This window comes from Anopheles ziemanni, chromosome 3 (genome assembly GCF_943734765.1).
Source record: "Anopheles ziemanni chromosome 3, idAnoZiCoDA_A2_x.2, whole genome shotgun sequence".
Taxonomy (NCBI): domain Eukaryota; kingdom Metazoa; phylum Arthropoda; class Insecta; order Diptera; family Culicidae; genus Anopheles; species Anopheles ziemanni.
In genome coordinates this window covers 5573431-5590188 of record NC_080706.1, presented here as the reverse complement: position 1 = coordinate 5590188, position 16758 = coordinate 5573431, and the positions used below count along the sequence as shown (strand labels likewise).

Here is a 16758-nt window from a genome sequence, read left to right as displayed (position 1 = left end):
CTTTGAAAACACAAACATTTCGGCAAACAAATAAGGTCGAAAACAACTTTATGATGTTTCCAAGCACGTGTAAATGTATTCAATTCACGTCATATTCACGGTACATTCATGTAATCTTCAAGTTGAATATGTTCTGCAGGAATTTCATCAAATATTAAATATGCTTCTTGTCCTTCGATCGTTTGATCTTTGCATCATATTCATTCTTTTACAATACAGGCCTTATAACTTTGTTCTCTTCGCATCTTTTAACCCGATTTCGCCAAATTTTGTTAATAATTGGGCGGTTTTTCACCCTATAACTGTGGAGATAGGTATAGTAGTTCCAGTGGGTACTCGAAGCTTAAAGCTACATTCGAATTCGCATTGACCTCGTCCTTTCTACGTCTGATCGTCGGACATTTCAAGAAACTGCGAGCATACTTCTCGCGAACATTCTCCTTTGTTGTTGTAGACAAATTTATAGTAGTGTCCATCTGCGCATATCACTGTAAAGATGAAAACAATTAGACAATAAAAATTCAATCTATCGCGGGAAGATTCGTATGGAATGTAAGGTTAACATACCAATGACTGAGTTACTCTCAGATCCAAATGCACAAATACAGGGCGGTCCTTGGGGGATGGAAAACTTGCAAAAAGACCACTGGCTGGTAAAGTATCGAGCAAGCAGATTAGATCCGCCAACACCTCCTCCAGATGGGCCTCCATCACGTCCCTTGCTCGGTTCCTCTAGGTTGAAGACATGTATTGTTCCATGGTCCGAAGAGACAACGACGGATGTGGACTGATGATTGAAATTGATGCAGTATATCTTTGCCTGATTTGATCCTCGTCTCAGCTCGGCCACCTTGGTACCACTGCTAGTGTCGAATATTCGTATCAACGTGCCTCGGTCACTGGCTGTGGCCAAGCGGGTACCTTGCAAATTCAACGCTATGCAGCTGATTGCCGTCTCATGGGCGATAATCTCATGTGGGGCCTTTTCCGTGTTTGCCAAATCGACGATCTGTACGTGGCCAGTGCGCCGACCGGGAAAAGCAAGCAGCGATTTGGTGCTGTTCGGACAGAGCACGCATAAGCCCTGGGGATTTTTCGACGTTTCAAATACATGCAGCTGGGTGGGAGTTTGGGTGAATGTGTACACCTTGATGATTCCTTCCAGCACCACCACGATACGATCACGCCGCAGTCGCACGCCTTTGACGGGGGCGTTAAAGTCAAGAGAAATGGCTGGTGCCTTCTTGAGGTCGTCCCAGACGAGTACTTTGTTCGGTGGATAAAGTGGTCGCAGTCCCCCTCCAACTAGGGCAAGATAGTTGCAGCGGAAAAGCATTTCCACGTACGACACACCACCATCCGGGAAGATTTGTCGCTCTTTCTCCTTCAATGGATCGCAGTTGTACACGCGGAAGCCATTGTCGGTCGCACAAGCGAAGCAACCTGTAATCAATCAAAACGCGAACAAATAATTCAAACCACCATCATTCTTCCATTCGCCACCGCTCAGACTTACCCTGATCTTGATTAAATCCCGCGTACAGCAAACCATTCCCGTACGGATTACAATCGACAAGATTCATCTTTCGTATATTAGTCACTACCCTTATGCAGTCGCTACAGTAGTTTGTTTGCTTGCAATTCAAGCTAACATTCTTTGCGTCATCACTTGTGGATCGATTCGTTCCCCTCAACAATCCGTTGTTTGTTGAACGACAGTACTGCGTTTGATGTAATTTTATCTACTTCACCCGCCTACTGTCGTATGAAGATCACCAATATGCACTAATCAGTTATCAGTGGTTATTCTTAGCCGCAGCTGGCAAGCGAAAATTACAAACGATTACTGTGTAGAGAAAGCGATAATCCCAAGATCCGTCATAACAACAACTGCCGAGGTTTGTACAACGCTGGAAAAGGTAGTAGAATAGCGAACAAAATGTTGACAACCAAAAAGGCAAAGAAATATTTATGCTCCTTGGTTGGAACAACATCTGCGACTTATATGTAAAGTTCGTTAAAAATGTGAGATGATTGAGTAGAAAAAATATTAATCTGAGGAATAGCGATTGAGATCAAAGAGGTAAATTATAGACGGCGTAAAAATGACCACGCAGAAACAAATGCACGAGAATATGTTCCAAAACAAGGAAGATCATGGTCCAAAACCCACGAAAGACAGACAAGCCGCTTGACAGCTGCGATAAATGGCGCGTTTGTTTACAGTTTTCCCGCCTACTTCAGCTTCCCCGTCGAAGTTCAGCAATCAGTACGATGTGGTTCTAGTTGTAGACGGACACACAAGCTTTTACGCTTGTTACGTATTTCTACTTAAGTTGACTATCAGAAATTGAGCGTATTCTTACACTGTTTAGAATACCGAATATTAGCAAAGAATTTAAACCGTTCTGGACTGTTTGTGTATGCCAAAGCTATCCATGCCAATTGGATAGAACAATTTGGATTATCGGAAGTGTGGGAATAGGACAAACTCTGGTGCTGAGTAGCTAGCATCGAAGTACTGTGCAAAATAACTTTTAGAAGAAACAAAAGCAAACTTTTAAGCTAGTTTTACATTTGAAAAATTAAATAGAACCGAACACACCATGGCGGTAAGTAGTTTTCAATCGGGTGTTTGGTGGGATTCCACAAGCATGATTTCCACCGTTCTCACTTAGCTCGCAAACGAACACCTACGACCAAACAAGGATACCGTTAGTCCTATGGCCATACCATACGGCTCTAGTCCTGCTGGGGACAACGCAAACAACCGGGATCTTGAAAAAAGTTGGTACGAAATTACAATCGAAGAAGAAGAGGAGCAAAGACGAATGGAATTAGCGCGGGATAAACAGCAAGAAGCACTCGAAGTGTCATCGGTACGTACGGCAGCATAACGATGTGTTTGTGTATTGCAAGTGGAGTAAAGTTTTGCTTTATTTCGTATGTGCCTTTTGTTCGTATACAATACCTTTTGATTTCTTTACGCACTCCTACTTTCTCCTGGGACTCCGTATAAACAGCAACTTTCTGAACCGGGTAGTGAAAGTACGCCACAGGACGAGGTTGTGATGTCCAGTCTGTGCAAGGCTTCAAACGGGCGACAAATCGAGATAGATATTCTAGGTAGGTGTTGTTCGTGCACTTTCTAGTTTAGTGCCCTTTTGTCTGGTTGAAAAAAAAACAACTGGACGCTTAAGTATTTAGTGCCAGTTTGAGGTTATGAACCACGCGTCCCTCTTTGCCATTGCAGATTCTGCCAATGTTGAGAAATACGAGAAGCTGGTTAAAAGTGATCTCATTAAATCTCCCTTCAAGCGACGCCTATCCGGCAACTCGAGTAGCGATGAGCTAGACGAAGGGAATCCATCGGGAATGGATTACAATCGCAGTGAAGAATCTAGTGCGTATTCGAAGAGAAGTAAGAAAGACGACTTCGATCATGGCGTGGGTAGATTAAGACGTGAAAGTTCTAGCTCCGGTACATCCAGCCACACTAGCCGTAAGCAGACGGAATATGAAACTGATGAGGCAGTTCTAGCCCGTCGCCAGAAGCAGATCGATTATGGGAAAAATACCCTGGGCTATGAAAATTACATCAAACAAGTGCCAAAGTAAGTAAATAATGGTTTTCCAATCCCGGTGAACTGCTAGTAAATAACTATCTTCTCTGTTTATTTTGAAGACATAGCCGCACCATAGAACAACCTAGAACACCGCAAAAACAACTGAAATATAGTCGACGTGCATGGGACGGACTTGTAAAAATTTGGCGTAAGAAACTACACTGCTACGATCCCAATAGCAAGTACGTTTCAGCAATTTCATAACTAATGTTGTGTGGGATTGATAATAATAATCTTTTTTTTTACACTCGCAGATTAGAAGATGATGAATGAAACGTCCGGAAACGAAATAAGAGGATAACTGAAAAAGGGCATGGATTGTTCTAGTGGAAGGTTCATCCTGTGGTTCTTGTATTTATTTTAATATACTCCCACCGAGTGTACAATAACGGCAAAGAGAAAGCTATATGCATGTACAAACATTTTCAATCTCTTTTTAAACGCACTTTTGTTTTTGAATGTTCCACCAGAAAAGGCTTTCGGCGTTCTGGAATTAATGTTATTTACAATTGCGTTGTCACAATAAACATACAACAAATGATGCCCTTTGGATATAACAAACCGTAGGAAAGAACATTTATTCTACCGCATCACATGGTTGGCTTGCCGGTCTATCAACATTTTGCCCTTGCAATAACGTAAGTATTTGATCTAATTTCTTATTTTGACGACTTTCCAGGCTGGAGAGCTTCATCTCGAACATTTGTTCTAACTCGGAAAATTTTTGATCAATGTACTGTTTCATGAACATTTCCAGCACCGCAGAGTGAGAGTTTTGTCCCGGAAGAAGCAACTGACCGAAAAGGTTCGTCAAATTTCCTTCGGAATCTTTTATCGTATCGGGTAATACGGTTGTCTGCTTTGCCGGAGCTTGCGGCTGATCATTGTTGTTCGTAACGTTCTGTTCGGAAGATTGCATGGCGCCCAGCACGAGCCGCTTGCATTTTTCCGCCTTATCGGACAAATCCGTATCCTCCAGGCGTTGCTGTACACTTGCCGGGTTAATCCTTCTCCCTCGGAGCATCGCACTGTGTAGAGGATTTGGGTTGCGCGCTAGATACAATCGAGTACCGTAGAGGCACAGAGGCTCATTTTTCGGTGTGATAAATTTCAACTGCAACTCATCCAGATCGGTCGTAATACGTATATCGAATCGAAAGACTTTGACGCCACCGAGGGTGTACACCAGCTCCCCGTGGTAGGTTTTGTAATATTCATTCAATCGGCCATGGTAGCACTCTATCACAGGACATTCTACCACCAAGGAAATTGCTCGCGGCAGGTACAGTGGTATCACACTAAGGCGCATTTCGCACGAATCTTGCCCATCCGATCCGTTCAAAATTAAACACCGATCCAAATCTAGTAGCTCGTCGATTGGTGCACTGTTGGAGAGTAGAAAAAAATGGGTATTGGTCGCCCAGCGCCTTTACCACGCAGTGAAAACTTACAATTCAGGCGAAGGTGATTCGCACATTTGCACGGTTACTTCTTTCTCCGAGACTCCTTCCGTTACCGTCCACGTATAACTGCAACGGTATGGTTCCGTGGTCATTGTGCAAACGATTTCGAGCCGAATGTTCAAGGAGGCAACCAGAGCGATCCTTCGCGCTTTTCCCTGGCGATATCGATCCGCTATTTCCGATGTTGTGTCCTCAGGGATGAAAAAATGTAAACAAACTGTCCGCACGCACACATCGAACGAAAATAATGTTTGACAGCATGTACGTGTGTGAGTCTATGCGCTTTTATGTGTAGCAAGGCGTACAGTGAAAACATGCGTCGGCGGTGTACACATATTCCCTGCCGAACGCGAGCAAAGTGTACGGAACCGCTAGTGGTGTCGCAAGTTTTCCGTTTTCCCGGGGGAAAACCCGTCTAGTTTTTCTCCGAACCATGGTTTAAGACTTTGCACGCTGCTCGTCTAGTGTTTGGTGGCTGTAGGCATGAGAAAGTGTGAGATTGTGTCAAAAAAGGCTTGAAAATATGCTTATTCAATTGCCCGGGGTGCCCTGGTATTCACACAGCAACTGGTTGGTACTTTAAAAGGATTCATTTGAGGCCAACCAGCTCCACAAAACCATCAGCGCGACATCATGGTCAAGCATAAAGGTGTGTTGTACAAATTAAGAAATAAACAGAGCATTTTCGAAGCAAGGAAAAATAGTTTGGTGTGGAAAACAAAGCATAGTTGGCGCTGGTAGAAAATTAGTAGCTGCAAAATGTACTTCCTTGTAGACAGCTTGTCCTTCAGACCACATACACACACACGGACACAGGCAGGACCTTCCGAAAGTTCTGCAAGTGTAGTAGTTGATAGTGAGAGAGTATACGATTTGCGTGAAGTAGAGTAAACTACACAGCGTAAATAAATGTAAATAACATGGCTTTGATGCACTTTTTCAACTCCCCCCCCTTTGCGTATCCTTTTTTGCTATTTTTAACGATGCGCGGAAGTAGAGTAGTAACACATTCTTCAACCCCTCCCGCCCCTGTTATAGGCTAGCGTCCGGTGTTATCAATGTACCATCCCAAGCAACATGCACTGGTATTACAAACTATTGGCCCGCCGTCCCCACTTGGTGTTGGTAGCGGTAGGAATATTTTCCATCGCATGTATCGTCGTTGCACTTTCTACCCGAAAACTGCCGGACTTCGATGATCCAACTTTGGTAAAGTATAATTTGTATTGTGTCCTTAGTTTTGCATCCATACCAACTGTGATTTTGTTCCCTCTACCTTGCAGGGGTTTGAAGCCCGTGGTACTTCGATCGGTAAACGGTGGACAGCATGGCGGAACCTGTTGGAGGAAACGGGCGCATCAGGTCGTTTGGTGGCAAATCCGAAAGAACTTTCATATGGCAACAGCAACATCAACAACCTGAGGCACAAAACGGGGCCAGGAAATGGAGCACACGTCCCGAAGCGGCGGAAACCGAAATCGAAAAAGAAGGTACCCCACCAGACCGAGGCAGGTCAGAAGAAACACAGCAAGTTGGGAAAAAACATAAGGATCCTGAAGGAACTGTACGACAACCGAACGGTAGAAGCGGTAGCAACAAACGGCGGCGAAGTAATAAGCTTCGAGGAGTACGACAACGAAACGGTAGTGCAGCGGGGTGGCGGTGGCCGACAGGAAGTGTGGGAGTACGGTCGAAATCAATCATTCTACACCGAGGAGATTGGTAACAAAACGATGGAAAAGAAGCGGGCCAAATGGGACACGCTGCGGAAGCTACGGCCGCCACCGGAACCGATTGAAATTCACATTCCATCGGATGGATTTTTCTGTGAATCGCCAAGTAAGTAGTGAACACGACAGAGGACAAGCAAAGATCAACATACATCAATTATTCCATTTTTCAAGACAAAGAATATGCCCACCTGGTAGTGCAGAGGAAAAATGAAAACTACAACGACACACTCTTCGAGCTGAACGCTTTTTTGGCACTGTGCGAACTGGAGCAGAAAGTGGTCACCGTCGACCATTACGCGGGTATTTGCCAACGCGAACTGACATCCGACAGTTGCTGCCGTCCGTGGTCAATCGTGAACTACGTCACCTTTTTGTCGAACAAGTCGTCCTGCTTCGAGCTCAACGAGGAAGATGTGGCGATGGTCAAGACGCTCCTGTTCGACTGCTTCCAGTACTACCACAACATGAAGCTAAGCAATGACTGCATGCGGTCGAGTTGTATTGCGCCGAGTGAGTGCAAACAGCACAACGCCGTGTACAACATTCTACACTACTTGGCGAATGTGGATTTTATAAGACAAAATGTAAGGATGGGACACATCCTACGGTTAATGACCAAGGAGGTTACTAATGGTTTTTTTTTTTTTTTTGTCTCGACAGGAATCTGCGGAATTTCTGAACGTTACCATGATATTTCTGCCCGTCGCCAGGAGCACAAAGTCGATGGAATTTTATCATAGTTTAAGCCAAGCGTAAGTCCTTTAGATGGAGTTGAATTATGATTTCGTTTCATAGCCAGCTGCTTGGTTTGCTCTTTTCTTTCATTGCAGTAACCTCGCTAACGATCTTGTCGCGGTCGTTGCCATGGATATGGGCTTAAAGAATGCACTGTTCGACGAATGTCTACTGCGGGATGGCTGGTTGATCGGCTTGGGTGGTGTCTTTGTCGTCCTGTGCATGTGGCTTTACACTGGATCGCTTTTCGTCACACTCATGACGGTGGTCGCGGTTGCATTTTCGCTCGGAATCGCATACTTCATCTATTCCTTCATATTCGAGCTTACATTCTTCCCCTTCATGAACCTGCTGGCGGTCATCGTTGTCGTAGGTAAGTGACCTCAGTAGATGAAATGTATAACCTCTTTGCTAAATCTCTATCATAAATCTGTTCCCCAGGCATTGGAGCGGATGATGCTTTTATCTTTTTAAAAATATGGCAATGCACCATCGTCGATCGGATGAAGTGTGGTGGTGGCATCGTCATACCGATAGTTCCATCCACCTCTGCCGCATGTCACGCGGAAAGCACAGGACGTGGTGGCAATTCGGACACGCTGGTGGAAATTATGGGCAGCACATTGCGGCATGCGGCGCTCTCGATGCTTGTCACATCGCTCACGACGGCGGCTGCATTTTACGCGTCCTATGTGAGCTCCATCACTGCGGTCCGGTGTTTCGGGTAGGAAGCAATCGTCGGTTGGTGTAGCAAAAACTTTATGTCTTTACTTTTTTGGATAGCATTTTTTCCGGCACTGCTGTGATGGCCAACTACTTCCTCATGGTAACTTGGCTACCGGCGGCTGTTTCCATCGCGGAAAGAATGTCCTGCCTGATGCTGCTCAAACCGTTCGCCCGTGTCTCCCACCGATTCAGTGTACCATTTATTGCCCTCGCCCAGTTTAGCCGCCGCCTCGAAGACGCCATCATTGGGCTGGTGATTGGCGTACCATGGTTGTGGATTTCTTTGCTTGGTGAGGCCCATAAGATTGCATTTTACTTTCCTTTACTTGAATAATCCTTTCTTTTCATTTGAATGTGCTAGGAACAATCGGCATTTTCAGTGGTGTGTTAGTGCTTCACTGGCCAAAGTTGCGTCTTCCCGATTCGCCAGATTTTAAACTTTTTATCAGTAACCATCCGTTCGAGCGGTACGACAGTGAGTACAAGGAAATGTTTTGGTTCGAGAAGATGTACACCGTAAGTATGGCGACCGACTGTTCTTATACGAGGCAAATGTACAATGCTTTTATTCTTTATTTTATTTGCTCCCGACAGACCACCGAGAGTTTCAAGATCCCCCTTCGCTTCGTATGGGGTGTGTTGCCCGTCGATCGGGGGAATTTTCTTGATCCGGAGCAGCGCGGTGATCTGTTCTTCGACGAGTCGTTCAACATGAGTGCCCCGGAGTCGCAACGCTGGTTGCTGCAGTTCTGCCGGCGCATCAAAAACCAAACGTTCTACCAGACGAGCTACGGGCTGCTGCTTCCTAACTGCTTCATCGAAAACTTTATCAGTTGGATGGCGCGCCGGTGCAACGATTCGATGGGCGAAATCGACCGGACGCCGTGCTGTGAGGTGTCCCCGTTTCCTTTCGCACCCGACATATTCGATCAGTGTCTGCCGGAATCGATATCCTCGCTGTACGAGACGCCTCGGGAGTTTTTCATACCTGGCGTGGCCGGGCCGAAGTTTGACCGCAATTCCTTTCTGGTGGAGTTTGGAAATGACAGGGAAACGGAGGACACTGGTAAGGTTGTGAAGGCGGTAGTAATCGAGTACGAAAGTACGCAGGTATTCACCATGTCCTATCCGGAGATTGATGCGTTTGTGCGTTCGGTCGAGGGGTGGCTGGCGGAGCAGCTCCGTGACGCACCACCGACGATGGCAAACGCTTGGTTCATCAGTGAGCTGGAGTTTTTCGATCTCCAGGATACGCTGTCCACTGGCACGATAGTGGCCATTGCGATGGCCATGGCCGTAGCACTGCTCGTTTTGATGCTCGTAACGCTCAACGTACTGATCAGCTTGTACGCGATCGTCACGGTCACTTTCACCATCCTCACGACCGTGGCCGTGCTTGTCCTACTCGGCTGGAAGCTGAACGTGCTCGAGAGTGTGGCGGTCAGCACGGCGATTGGGTTAGCGGTCGACTTTAGTCTGCATTACGGCGTGCACTACAGACTTTCGACCGACGGATCGGACCGACGATCGTCGACGCGCTTCTCCCTGCAGCGAATGCTAGGCCCAACGGCGATGGCGGCCATCACGACCGGTATCGCCGGGGCACTGATGTTGCCGTCGAGCGTACTGGCCTACATACAAATCGGCGTGTTTCTCGTGATCGTCATGTCAATCAGTTGGCTTTACGCTACCTTCTTCCTGATGAGCTTACTACGGCTGATCGGGCCACAGTACGGATTCGGTCAGTTCCGGTATCCAAAACTTCGTACGGCATTTCGCGCCAGTGCCGATGCCTGCAAATCTGCCGCCCAACTCGATCCGGACGGTACGCGACAGAGTGCCCCACATCACCACCACCATCACCATCATCATCAGAAAGGGGCCGTGTCGGAGCAGCTTCTTTCCAACTCGAGCTCGGCTGCCGGAGATCTGGTCGGATCGGAGTCGCACGAGCTTGACTCGCTCACGTCGAACTCGATTATCAAGCCGGTCAACCTGGACATTGCGCGTCCGATCAACTTTGATCGGGCATTCAAGAAGCAGCAATCGCTACCCCGTGAGCAAAGCCCTTCCACGGCCAGTGCCATCACGGTGGTGCTTCCAGACGACATAGACATTCGAATAGCCCCGATCGGCGGTGGAGCTTAGTTAAATTGCAATGGAAACCCCGAGAAGAGGGAGTGCCGTATATCTGAAGTATTATTAGTGTGCCGTTTGGCACCACGCACGTGTTTAGACGTACTTAGAGGCGGAATGTACTTAATGTTAACTTCGACTTCATGCATAGATATTAGTGAAAAATACCCAATATGACCGTTTAGTGAGTGGATCATAGCGAAACTCTCTTTCCCTCAACCAAGTTTACTTCTGTCCCACGGTGGGGTCATTGTTTAGGGCAACGGTTTTGCTTGACACGTAGGGCGTATGTATGTAAATGGACTATAATAATCCTAGCATTAATTGGGGGGGGGTGTGAAGTAATGATGAATATTTTAAAAGCGTTAATTTTTGTCTGTTCCGATCGTGAACATGTCTGGCTTGAATAAAATAATTTATTCAAACTGCCTTTTGGCAACATATGGACGATCCTTTTACAACTGCCGAGTAAAAATTGGAGAGATTAAAGCCAACTTCTGCCGCTACTTCTCTCTCCCGTGACACAAGACATGTTTAGCAAAATGAATTTACAAAAATTTACACAAATTAACGAAAGTGTGGCGCAATCGGCGTTCGTTGAACAAGCACATTTAAGGAGCATTGGTTGGGAGGTATTGCTGTACCGTGTGCTTCATATCGATGTTCGGGGGAGGCAGCAGAAACATGTCAACCGGAGGAAAATATTAGTCAAGAGTTGAAAGTTCATTTTTTGTTTTTGCTTTCCTTGGTTTCCCATGGAAAAAGCGAATACTAAAGTCAAGCTACCATTAGCGAAGATGACTTTCATGGATCGAAGATCGGAGAAGTAGAGCTATAGAAGATTGTTTTTTCTTTTTGCAATGTTTTGCAGGCAGTGGCCAGTACGTTACTTACGTAGGAGATACACATATGCATGTTGTGAAACAATTAGTGGAACCACTTTGTGATACATATATGAAAAAAAACATAACAAATATATATATATACATACATACGTACTATTAAAGCATACTATTAATATTCGATTATTGTTGGAAGAAACAGGTTTTACAGTGTTAAAGAAAATATAAACTAATATAAGTAGCGAGAGTGGAATTGCCGGAGAATGTACAAAAACTTCCTTACTTACTACTAGAAGGGCAAATGGTGAAATGCAACAAGAAAGCAAACAGACAGACAAACCGGAAATAGTAGGCCGCGGGTTGCGTACGTTGTAGCGCCCCAAGAGCATATGGTACGAAAATATAAGAATTCATTCATCGGTTCTACGGTGTAACATGCGACAGGTTGGAATTTCTTTCCCATGGCGATCCGAAAGAAGAAAACTACACATGAACGCGAGCACGGATAAAAATCTAACGCACCTGTACGTAAATGAATCGATTGATTTTACCCTTTATTGTAAGTCCGCTTGTGTTGTTTTGTTTGTTTGTTGGTTTCTTCTAAAAGGGAACAATATTGCTGCGTCCAATGGAAAGGGCGGCCGCGGAAGGGGCATAGTAATAATAGTAGAAGCCAGGAGGGAGGGGCGGGAGTTTTCTGTTCTTCCTGCTGCTTGTTTCGTTTGGCGAAAACTGTACACAATGAATCCGTAGCAGTACTTCTTGTTTGTATGTATGTATATTAATATATATATATATATATATAACTATATGTATATATGCTTTTCATTCTCCTTAACACCTACGTCGAACTTTCTTTTGCACTTACGGTCTAAGAGAAATAATGACGGAGTTTCGGGGAAGTGTACCGGGGTGGGGTGACAGTGGATAGAAGGGAAGGGAAGGAGCCGGCCGATTCTCGTTATCAGCATAGAACGGGATGAGAGACCGAGAGGCACGCCAACCGTAAAGCGAAGGACCTTAAACACTTAAACCAAAAAAACGAACGAACTAAAAGGAAATTATACCGTTCCTAGCTTCATGTAATCCTAGCTGTTCCCTAACCGGTAAAGAAAATAGGTCCTTCCTGGTCCTGCCTATCTGGGTGAATGTGTGTGCGCACGTGGGTGTGTGTATTTTCATTAAAATCCTTAATCGCTCTGTCAGCCACTTAAAACGTACGTCGTATCCTCACACACAACACACGGCGGGGGAAACAGAGTGAAGAAAACATTCACGTACTTAAGTCAACTATAGTAATTGATAAAAAATGAAATAATGTTACACACACGCACAGTTGCCGCGGCGATCCGCCGTCCTTTCGTTGCGATGATTCCCGAAGGTCGTCGAGGAAATCCCGGGTTTTTACTTCGGTCCATCATTCTGCTGTCATATATCGCTGTTAGGCCCCTTGTCCTGCCGCCTGACGTTGTGGAGTGACAATTGTTCGATCACTTTTCAAAGATTAAAAAAAAAAGAAAACAAACTGTTTTCCCGGACTTGGTTTTCCCTTTTTCGCTAATTACAATCGCACACGTTATCAGCTGTCCCCTTACATATCGTAATTAATCTGTCCACCGACAGGTTGGAGTGGCATTTAATGGCGATGCTGTGACGGTGTTGCGAGTGAACCCTACTCATTCGCCGGATGGAGCACTACGTGGGGGCGTATGATTTCCTCGATGTCCATCGACATCGACGTATCGTCTTTGACCACCACGCCGACCTCGTCCACCACGCTGACCACCTCGTGCGTGTGGTGCGAGTGGTGGTGCGGATGGTGGTGTTGCTGCTGCTGGTGGTGCTGGTGATGATGGTGCTGGTGGTGCGCATGGTCCCCGGAGGACCCCGAGGACGATCCGCCACCCGCTCCGCTGCCACTGGCGGTGGTGGTGGTTGTGATCAAATGTTCGCTACTTCCGCTGCTACTGCTCTGCTGCACAAAGTCCATCTCGGCGCCGGCGAGGTCCAGTGTGGTCGAGGGGGTCGTCGAGGTGGACGTGGTCGTGGTGGTACCGGCCGTGATGGCTACCACGGTTGCGCCACCACCGAGCGTTATCGTTTCCCCGCTGGTGGCGGCGACGACGGTGGTGCTGACCCCGGGCGTCACCGTGGTGTGGACGATTTTGTGCATCTCGATCTCTTCGCCGTCGTCCGACTGCATGATGATGCTCTGGTCCGACGCGTTCCCATTGGAGGGCTTGTTCGAGATTATGCGATCGCGCAGCGAGGGCTCGTGGTTGTGCGGCGAGCCAACCTCCTTCACCTTCTGATAGTCCTCGCTGATGTGCAGGATCGCCTGGCAGCCTTTGCGACCGTTCCACGCGCACTTCCAGGCCGCGATGCCGTTGCGAATTTTTTGCTGCGTCCGGAAGCGATACCCGTTGTAGATGAGGAACGTCTGGTAGCCGTCCTTGGTGACGAGCTGGTAGTGGTTGCGCTTGAATGTCGTCACATCGGTCAGCCAGCCGTCGCCAACGAGCATGTCGTTCGAAACCTTCCGCTTCGACGAGGGATCGCGTGACTTTTTCTTCTTCGACGAGGACGACTTGCTGGTACTACTGTTGGTGCCACTCGTGCTGGCGGTGCCACTGACTGCTACCGGCGTACCGACGGGAGTGCCAAGCACGGGCGATACATCCCCGGTAGTGACCACGATCGTGTCCGGTTCGACGTGCTGCTGCTGATGATGATGGTGCTGCGGTTGCTGCTGCTGCTGCTGTTGTTGCTGTTGGTGGTGGTGTTGGTGGTGTTGCTTCGTCGGCGTAGTAGGTTCCGGCGGGTTTTCCGCCACCGACACCGGCAGACCGTGGTTATGCTGACCGATTTCAGCCACCACCTGTATGTTATCGTCAACCTCGATTGCGGCGGGACACTGGATGTCACTACCGGATGCCACACACAACCAGATGCCAAGCTGCGTCGGAGAGGCGGTAAACAATTGTTTCTTGAACTCGATGATGTTACCATTCAGTGGCGTATTGCCCTCGATCGAGATACGGTGGTCGAGCATTGCGCCACCGACGTGCGACTCATCGATGACACCGGCTCCGCCCAGATCTTGGCCACCTCCACCACCACCATCGACGCAGGTCGCTCCGTTCGAGGCGCTGCTGCTACTGTTCGTGGCATCCGGCTGCATGCTGACCACATTGTAGATCGCCGTCGCCTGCTCGACCGATTTACGCCTCTCCCGCAGCAACACATCGTTCTCCTTTACCTTTTCCTTGTACTCGTAGAAGTCCTCCACCGTCGTGACGCACTTTCCGCAGATGAACGAGTTCAGGTCATCATCGAAGCTTATCTGGGGGGGTGGGAGGACAAACGTAATGGTATGATTTTCCTCGCCTTCTTCTACGCACCGTTCGCGACGCACTACTTACCGGTATGGCCAGCACCTCGAGTATTTTGAGTAGTAGAGATTCATTGTCGTTCCCGGCGCCGGGAAACAGTTCGTACAGCTCGCAGTCCTGCGAAAAGCACAACCGACAAAAGGGCAGCTCCGCTTGGATCTGGGTCTGCAGCTGGTCCATTTCCATGGGTAGAGATGTCGCGGCTGACGTTGTTTTGGACAGTAAATTTTCCCCCACACGCCTACTAGCCCGGCTGTCCCCGAGACGGCACCAGTATCGAAGAACAAAACCAAAACAAAAAGTCTAACAGAAGAAAAGCGACACCAAACGAAAGACTTAGCGTCTCCTTTCAGCTCACTTGTTTTCGGTCCCAGGAAGGCTCCGGTATGCTACCTTTTATTTTTGCCCCACTACCGAATGGGCAGGGAAAGCCCCAATGCCACACGACGGCGTTACAAACTGGGAAACTTAATCCTCTCCCTTGGACACCCCCTTCCCAGGGCAAGAGCGAGCGTCTTCCAGGAAGCGGTTTCCGTTATTTTCTTTTTTCGGTAATATTTACACGACCGTAGCGATGGAATTCATTGACGGCATAAAAAAATCACTCACAATATTGACGGATGGAGTAGGCAATGATCAATCTCCTTTCACGCTCGCACACACAGACCGACCGCAAGCTGCGTCTTGCTTGCGCTTACGCTCGGGTCGTCTGTCGTAGCTGCCTAAGATTTGCGTTTTGTTTTTTCTTTCTCTTTCTGCTCGCGTTTCTTCCTTCCCTGCACAGCAGAAACGGGCTTTCGCTTTTCGACTTCCCGTTGTATCCACCGCACGGTTTCTTCTCAGCGTTCGATTTTCGTGTGAGGCTTGTTAGTTTTCTTTTCTCTTTTCGACTGCTCGTCGCCGTTCTTGGTTGCTCCGGGCCGAGGCGCCGAGGTTTTCGGGACACACAACACCGTACGCTTTCACACGGTCACTGTCAAAGAGAATGAGAAACAAAACGAAGGGGGTTGGTTGTGAGGAAACGTAGTAAAAACGGTGTAAGAAGGAGGGGGTCCAGCGTGAAGCCAGTCCAGAGGAAGTTCAAGAAGAAAAACAAAACAACACACATTTTCCCTTCAATGAACTGTCACAGCGAATCTGGGGGAATGGCGATCGCACAAACAAGTGAACAATCATGCTCGACTTCACCATGAACGAACGCCAGTACAAGGAGTTGGAATGCTACATCGACTCCAGTGCCACGCGTTATTTTGTTCGCACGGTAAACCAATAATACCGTCGGTGGAAAATGGTTACGAAGACGGTATCATCATCCTTTGGTAGGAAGGTTAGCTTATGGCACACTCTTCAACATGATCATCTCTTTTTGGTTGGGGTTTTTGTTAGTATTTTGCTGGTACGTAATTTGTGGACCGTAAAGATCCATGCTACTCACATTTTATGGACTAAGCGGGTAAGAATAGCTGAAACGCTTTGAAGCCTCAAAAATCTCTGCGTGGACAGTAGCACTTGGGCGTTCTTTTTCTTTACTTTTTGCGTCCTTCAACTCACTAGAGGTGGCAAGGCTATGCCTCCAGCTTGGTACGCTCCTTGCCGTGCGTGGAGTTTTAGATATTTCGATAGTTTTATTCCGCAAAAACACAAGCGCCTCCGCGAGACACTAATAGCGTTCGAACGCGAACCTGTCCGCGTTACTCGCCTGCCCGTCCAAACTTCACGAAACATTCACAGATACGAACATACACACACGCGCCCGCCATCGACGGCCCAACATCGAACCCGACGTTCGGTGTCCTGCTGCTAAAAACCCAGCGCGAATACTAGCAAATCAAACACGACTCGTGGCGTTCTCGTTACTTCTGGGGATGGCGTACTGATTGAGGTCGCTTGCAGTCACAATGGCGGCGATTAAAGTGGCGAAAATGTTTCATAAACAAAAATATGTCAAGTCCCGTGCCTTTGCGAGTCAAGATGAACTTTGCTTGTTGGCAACAGCAGCAAACAGCAGCAAAATGTAGCAGTCTTCGCAGCAGCAGCAGCTGAGGATAGCAATCGAGCGTCAAACGATTACGTTTATAAACGCTGGTTTAGATGCTCCAGTGCAC

At 47.4% G+C, this 16758-nt stretch overlaps 5 protein-coding genes across 6 annotated transcripts; 2 read left to right on the top strand and 3 right to left on the bottom strand.

The window, feature by feature from the left end:
* Nucleotides 1-58: 58 nt before the first annotated feature.
* On the bottom strand, nt 59-1872 carry LOC131287007 (WD repeat domain phosphoinositide-interacting protein 3). Its single transcript, XM_058316022.1, has 3 exons — nt 1517-1872; nt 568-1443; nt 59-488 (listed from the first exon to the last, which is right to left on the bottom strand). Exons 1-3 carry the CDS (start codon nt 1581-1583, stop codon nt 382-384), a joined length of 1050 nt encoding a protein of 349 aa, XP_058172005.1. The 5' UTR covers nt 1584-1872; the 3' UTR covers nt 59-381.
* An 811-nt stretch (nt 1873-2683) lies between these two features.
* Nucleotides 2684-4167, top strand: LOC131286299 (histone RNA hairpin-binding protein). The gene is made up of 5 exons (XM_058315233.1): nt 2684-2879; nt 3024-3126; nt 3254-3614; nt 3686-3808; nt 3881-4167. Exons 1-5 carry the CDS (start codon nt 2724-2726, stop codon nt 3897-3899), a joined length of 762 nt encoding a protein of 253 aa, XP_058171216.1. The 5' UTR covers nt 2684-2723; the 3' UTR covers nt 3900-4167.
* LOC131286298 (uncharacterized) lies at nt 3893-5257 on the bottom strand. The gene is made up of 2 exons (XM_058315232.1): nt 5078-5257; nt 3893-5011 (listed from the first exon to the last, which is right to left on the bottom strand). Exons 1-2 carry the CDS (start codon nt 5179-5181, stop codon nt 4204-4206), a joined length of 912 nt encoding a protein of 303 aa, XP_058171215.1. The 5' UTR covers nt 5182-5257; the 3' UTR covers nt 3893-4203.
* An 887-nt stretch (nt 5258-6144) lies between these two features.
* LOC131290084 (protein dispatched) lies at nt 6145-11111 on the top strand. Its single transcript, XM_058319468.1, has 9 exons — nt 6145-6298; nt 6373-6928; nt 6994-7406; nt 7483-7574; nt 7653-7930; nt 7999-8281; nt 8341-8573; nt 8645-8799; nt 8878-11111. The coding sequence occupies exons 1-9, from the start codon at nt 6167-6169 to the stop codon at nt 10429-10431; spliced, it is 3696 nt and encodes a 1231-aa protein (XP_058175451.1). The 5' UTR covers nt 6145-6166; the 3' UTR covers nt 10432-11111.
* Nucleotides 11112-12516: 1405 nt separating this feature from the next.
* Nucleotides 12517-16629, bottom strand: LOC131289442 (uncharacterized). 2 transcript variants are annotated; one of them, XM_058318701.1, is made up of 4 exons: nt 16089-16629; nt 15263-15626; nt 14684-14906; nt 12517-14604 (listed from the first exon to the last, which is right to left on the bottom strand). In XM_058318701.1, exons 3-4 carry the CDS (start codon nt 14837-14839, stop codon nt 12934-12936), a joined length of 1827 nt encoding a protein of 608 aa, XP_058174684.1. In that variant the 5' UTR covers nt 14840-14906; nt 15263-15626; nt 16089-16629; the 3' UTR covers nt 12517-12933. The 2 variants fall into 2 exon arrangements, with proteins under 2 accessions (XP_058174684.1, XP_058174683.1); XM_058318700.1 differs by having other exon boundaries at nt 14684-15626.
* Between the last annotated feature and the right edge of the window lie 129 nt (nt 16630-16758).